Source organism: Pseudomyrmex gracilis, unplaced genomic scaffold (genome assembly GCF_002006095.1).
Source record: "Pseudomyrmex gracilis isolate BER0280 unplaced genomic scaffold, ASM200609v1 scaffold_2019, whole genome shotgun sequence".
NCBI classification, from domain to species: domain Eukaryota; kingdom Metazoa; phylum Arthropoda; class Insecta; order Hymenoptera; family Formicidae; genus Pseudomyrmex; species Pseudomyrmex gracilis.
Genome location: NW_018022603.1, coordinates 11,187 through 17,309, shown reverse-complemented (window position 1 = coordinate 17,309; position 6,123 = coordinate 11,187). Strand labels below are relative to the sequence as shown.

The 6,123-nt window shown below is 48.8% G+C and overlaps 1 protein-coding gene across 1 annotated transcript; it reads left to right on the top strand.

Moving 5' to 3' along the window:
• Positions 1-3,879: 3,879 nt before the first annotated feature.
• On the top strand, positions 3,880-5,792 carry LOC109862582. Its single transcript, XM_020442656.1, has 3 exons — positions 3,880-3,969; positions 4,033-4,277; positions 4,586-5,792. The coding sequence occupies exons 1-3, from the start codon at positions 3,880-3,882 to the stop codon at positions 5,790-5,792; spliced, it is 1,542 nt and encodes a 513-aa protein (XP_020298245.1).
• Positions 5,793-6,123: the final 331 nt, after the last annotated feature.

Genomic DNA, 6,123 nt, shown 5'->3' with positions numbered 1-6,123 from the left:
ACAGTTTCGGTGAAAACAATTATACACAAAACACTTTGCAATAAGGGGGAAATGATCCTCCGAATGAGTTCCCACCTTGTAGTAGCTCCGAGGCGGGAGCCCCGTCGGAGTGCTCGGTGTGCACGTGGTCTGGCCGCCTCGCAGTAACTACATGGAACGTAATTGTTCCCAGCATGTGCTGATGGCGGCGCGGCCGGGCATTTATCGTCAGCCCTGAGTAGACGCTGGCGGATCTGCCCGGTCGTGTTGCCACAATAGAAGTGTAAACTGACGAGACAAATATTGACCACATAAGGTGAGCATTTGGCGTCTTCGGGGGCTCTGGGCTCTCGCGCCGGAACGAGTGGTGAAGCTTAAGGTTGCGGACGGTGGTCACTCGCTCAAGGGTGGGCCCGCCCGCGGCCAACTAAGAGAACCCCCCCTCCCCCAAGCTAAGGTGTGAGCAACCGTACCGAAAGCTGCGTGGCGCAAGAAATGTTGCGTCATGAACGGTGCATCCTGGATACCGAGCGAAATCCAGGAGTACGGAGCCAAGCCCCAGCCATACGCGGCTCTGGCTGGGTGAGACCGCAATACTTATGGGACCCAAATGAATGGCAATAATAAAATCATCCCTTCCAAAGCTCCCAAGGGCAAAACTTCCTCCGGAAGCGAACGACCAGGGAGTTCAAACAAGACGAGAACGGGAGTTCAAACGGGCTCTGTGGCCCCATCTCGCAAAAGACCTAGCGGTGCCGCCAGACGCCGTTTAAGAAACGAGAGGCAGGCGAGGGAGAGTGCGGCTGTTTAAACCTCTCACACCCATACTGCTTCTGATCCAAAAATAGGAACTGGAGGTGGGCGGGCTTCGGGGGGCGCGGCGAAATGCGCCAAGCCGGAGCACGCTACCCCTAGTCCCCCAACCAATCGCCAGGACAAGAAACCCAGGAAAGAAAGATCTTATGCCCAGGTGACGACAGGAACTGTCAAGATGGCCCTAGTATTAGAGGGCTACCCGGACAAGAAATTAGGAGCTGATGAAAGGTCGGAGATCAAGAAATTAATCAGGTCTCGCATCCTCGGCATGTCTAGAGATGCCAAAGCCCCTACCTTCATCGGCACTTGGAATATTGATGGGGCACTGGTGATAGTGTGCGCCAGTAGAGTCGGAGGAGTGGCTTAGAAGTCAGTTCCTCTGATTGGAAATTTAGGGGAACTTTTCTGCGTGTGTTGGCGGCCGGTGAGCTACCAACGCGTCATCGGGTAGTGGTACACGTGGAGGAGCTCGATGTAAAGGTTGAGGAAGCCTTGAAGCTCCTAAACCAACAAAACGCGAGACTGGCAATCAATGAATGGGTCGTCGTCGGGAGGAGCCGAAATAGGGACGCCACGGGTGCCGATTTCGCCTGTCTGATTGGCGACTCTTTACTGGAAGCCCTAAAGAACCGCGGTTTCAGACCTTTCTGCGGAACCAGTCGTACTACCGTTAAGGTGATGGCGAGTCGAGAACGCGGAGAGGCCACCGAACGAATGGAGGTGTCGGATGGTGTCAAGACTGTCTAAAATGGCTACTCCCGGCAATCAAATGACACAAATTAACCTGCATCATAGCAAGAACGTCTCGCCAATTTTAGCCAGGAGCATGGCTGTGATGCAAACTAGTATTGCACTAATCCAAGAGCCTTGGATTGTAAATGGTGCACTCAGAGGACTGAGTGGATGCGGTAACCTAACCTAACCTAATCTATACAAGGCACACTCGGAAAAAAGTGTAAGATCCTGCATTTTGGTTAAAGGACTAAATGCTATCTTTCTGCCACAGCTCAGCAGTGAGGATCTCACAGTCATTAGGGTGAAGGTACGACTGGCCGAGGAAGAAGACATGGAAGTATTGAGAGGGCCAGCTTACATGCCCTTCGACTCCAAGGATCCACCACCGCAAGAAGAGGTAAAAACCCTAGTGGCCTATGCGGAGGACAGGGGACTTGACCTCCTGCTGGGTTGCGATGCAAACTCCCACCACGTTGGATGGGGGAGCACCGATATCAATCCGCGAGAAAAGAGTCCCCATGGCTTCCTAATGGGCACAGGACTTACCATCCTACGGGCAGTGCGGGCATTCGCCGAGTCTGTAATGTCCGTCAAAGAGGACGTAGAGAGAGCTCGGCAAGGACAGCCGGTGCAAGGAGATAGGAGCAGGAGAAGGAGAAGACGGCAACCCTCCTCCCCCTCTGAGAGCGAGAGCTAAGGAGTATCTCGTTCCTCTCCCGAGGGTGCCTTCCTGTGCGGGGGACACGTCCGGGAAGGCCGCGGGTAGGGACCGCAGGAAGGAAGGAGTTGGGGCTCCTTTCGGCCATTGCACGCGGTCCCACCGGAAGTGGCGAAGGGATGCGGTGGTCCCATCTCCTCACCGGGCAGTAATAGAAGTCGTGGCAATTAGCCACGTTTGCACGGGAGGGAGAGTCGGGAAGTAATAGCCTATTTGGCTTTCCAGGCTCTCCCTCATAGCGTGCTTGAGGACCATAGAGGAGTTTTAGTGGGTTCGAGTCCCACACTACCCTGGCCCTCCCCAAGGAGTCAGGGCGTGCGCGGGCATTTCCCCCCTAAAAAAAAATGACTTACCATCCTAAATAGAGGAACTGAGCCAATCTTCCAGGACTCAAGAAGACGGGAGGTTATTGATATTACGGTGAGTACGGAAAGAGTGGCGGGTCTGGTAAGAGACTGGAGGGTCTCCAATGAACCTTCGGGATCCGATCACAGACAAATACGTCTAACTCTTCACTACTCGCCGCCGATAAGCTAGACTTGCAACTCCAGAAAAACTAACTGGGACGGCTTTAGGGCTTACCTTAAGGCCCGGCTTGCTGGAGCCCCAACTAGTTACAGGTCTAAAAATAATTTAAAAAACGCGGCGGACTACTTAAAAGAACGCCATTGTAGATGCCTACGAATCAAACTGCTTGTCAAGACCAAGAAAGCCGGTGACCAAGATCTACTGGTGGAATAATGAGCTTGAGAAGCTCAAGTCAGAAACAAGAAAGAGATTTAATAAAGCAAAACGAACTGGCCTTGCGGCTCACTGGAAAGCTTTTAGAAGCTCCCAACGAGAATATAGCAAGGCAATCACGAAAGCGAAGCGCAAAAGCTGGAGACATTTCTGCGAAGGTATTGAGAGCATCCCGGAGGGAGGAGGCATCCAGACTTTGCAGAGTCCTCAGTTTAGATCATCGTCCTCAGTTGGGCTGTCTCAAGCTTCCAACGAGGAACAGTACTGAGGAAACATCGGACACTCTAAAACATCTGATGGATGCCTACTTCCATGGTTTTGACAATAAAAAACAACCTAGTCGGCCAAAACCCAGGGAGTATAAGCCCAAGGAGTGGCATTTAGCGGCAAACTACCCGAGGGGAGTTGAATGGGCTGTCAGGACCTTTAACCCCTATAAATCACCGAGACCGAATGGAATCTACCCGATTCTCTTTCAGAAGGGTCTGGAGGTCCTAATTAGTTCATTTACACTTGAAAGTCTTTAGGGCAAGTGCCCTAAGACATGTTCTTCAGGCTTGGAGTGAAACGAGAGTCGTTTTCATTCCCAAGCCTAGCAGAAATAGCTATATATTAGCTAAAGACTTCAGGCCTATCAATCTCACGTCCTTTGTTCTTAAGACGTTGGAGAGGTTGATTGATAGGTTCCTGAAAAATGGCTCTTTGCTTACATATCCACTGGCTTCCTCTCAATATGCCTACAGAGAGGGCAGATCAACTGATACTGCCCTGCACCATCTTGTGAGCAGAGTTGAGACACAGCTGGGAGTAAAGGGATATATGCTTTGGGCGTATTCCTGGACATCGAGGAAGCTTTTGATAGCACCTCGTATGATGTGATCGGGAAGGCGATGACCAGGCGTGGCATTTCAGCCGCAGACTGGACACAAACCATGCTTACAAAAAGAGTGCTGTCCCTGACTGCTAGTCATAAGGATTCGGTAGTGCATGGCTTCCCCGCCAAAGGTTGCCCACAAGGAGGAGTACTATATCTTTTACTCTAGTGCCTAGTGGTGGATGAACTTCTTGAGAAGTTAAAAGAGGCGAGCTTCCCCGTCTATAGCTACGCTGATGATGTGGCCATAGTGGTAAAGGGCAATTTTCTTGCGACACTCAAAGATATAATGAAAGAAGCACATATGCTTACGCAAAACTGGTGTCAATCAAAAGGACTTAGGGCTAATCCATCAAAGACCAAGGCCATGATTTTCACCAGAAAATATACACTTGAGGCCATTGAACCGTTAAGGTTCTGGCATGAGGAAATAGAATACGTCTAGTTAGTTAAATACCTGGGAGTCTATGTAGACACCAAATTGAGCTGGAGGACACATTTTGAAATAAAGAGATCCAAATTTTACGCCTCTTTTTGGGCGTGTAAAAGAGTAATGGGAAAGTCCTGTGACATTAAATTGAATGTTGCTCTATGGATATACAAATCGGTATTGTTACTGAGACTAATATATGCTGCTGTAGCTTGGTGGCCCAGAGTAGAAAAAACGGAGGCAAGGAACCTGCTAAAAAGCCTACAGAGTAACTACTTAAAGGCTGCGGCAGGAGCCGCAAGAAAACAACACTAACAGAGGCGCTGGAAGTAGCACTCTGTATTTTTCCGTTAAACCAACAAGTAGTTAGCGCCGCCAGACTCACGGCATATAAACTAAAGTGTCAGGGGGAGTGGAGACAATTCGGGATAGGTCATACCAAGCTCGGGTTTCTCCACAAATCTCCCTTTACACTGAAGCAAGACAGAATACCCAGAATATATCAAGTAAACAAGGCGTTTTCTATAAACCTGTCTACTAAGGCTGAATGGAGTAATAAGAACCTACAGATCCAACCGAACATAGATGCGTGGTTTAGCAATGGACCTGGAGCAAACGACCGCTTTGGAGCAAGTATATATAGTCCAGGAAACAATCACAGAGAGTTGTTCTTTCTGGGTAAGTTAGCCACGGTCTTCCAAGCGGAGGTCTTGGCTATCCTGGAATGTGCAAGACTCTTGCTCTCAAAAGAGACGATGAGCAAGAAAATCCATATCTACACAGATAGTAAAGCCGCTATAGGAGCCTTTGCTAGGACCACCACTGAATCGTCAGTGGTTTGGGACTGCATGCAAGCTCTGAACAGACTGAGAGATCATAACAAGATCACACTAGTCTGGGTACTCGGCCATCAAGATATCCGCGGTAATGAGATAGCGGACGGATTGGCAAAGCTGGGCACCTTAGAGGAACCAGCTGGCCAGAAAGTCGGCGTTTTCTTTGCCGTGGAAAAAAATTGCATCAGGGATCAGCTGAAGCAAGAGCATCAGGACTCTTGGAGGAAACTGAAAAGTTGTCGCCAGGCCAGACTTCTGATGAGCCACCCATCGTCAAGCAGGGCTAAAGAACTGCTGAGTATGGATAGAAATAGATTAAAATTAAGTATCGGTCTTCTCACTGGACACTGGGCCTTCAGGGCACATTTGTACAATGTGGAATTTGCCGACAAAACAAACTGCAGGTTATGCGGTGAGGAGAAGGAGGACAACAAGCATATACTGTGTCGCTGTCAATCCTTAGTGCTCAAAAAGTTCAGATCCCTGGGCTGCATGTTTGTGGAGCCCGAGGACCTGAAAAATATTACGATTGGCCACCTGCGAAGCCTGGCAGAAAATGCCGGGCTGAAGCAGATTGGCCGATACAAAACTAGACATATAAGGGATTTTACTAGCCCACCTGCTCACACGTTATTAATATTATTATTATTAAGGAGAGAATGATATCTCGCTGAGACATCTTTCTCAAAAAATACAGACGAGACTTCACACACATTTTGATCAGCTTATAATAACTAGATAAAGAAACCATATTTCGCTTTTTTGGAATCTTACAAGCAGAAATAAACATTATACATTTGCTTTATTTATCCGTTGTTATCTTCCACTTTGCATTTTGAAGATTTTTTTATTTTTAATAATAATAACACAGCCACACAAAAAAAAAAAATTTCTTTGGCCTGGGGATCAGACCATGTTTATTATATGTTTTTGGGGTCGCTGAATCCGAATCCGAGGTCCATTAAACCCTATCGGGTCGGGGTTCCGCCATAAC

What these genes read in the sequence shown, in the direction of transcription:
- LOC109862582 (XM_020442656.1), top strand. Translation starts at nt 3,880, where the DNA reads ATGACCAGGCGTGGCATTTCAGCCGCAGACTGGACACAAACCATGCTT. An exon ending in CTGCTAGTCATAAGGATTCG is followed by an intron (nt 3,970 to 4,032) that starts GTAGTGCATGGC and finishes CTTTTACTCTAG; the next exon opens with TGCCTAGTGGTGGATGAACT. An exon ending in GAGGCCATTGAACCGTTAAG is followed by an intron (nt 4,278 to 4,585) that starts GTTCTGGCATGA and finishes AGGCTGCGGCAG; the next exon opens with GAGCCGCAAGAAAACAACAC.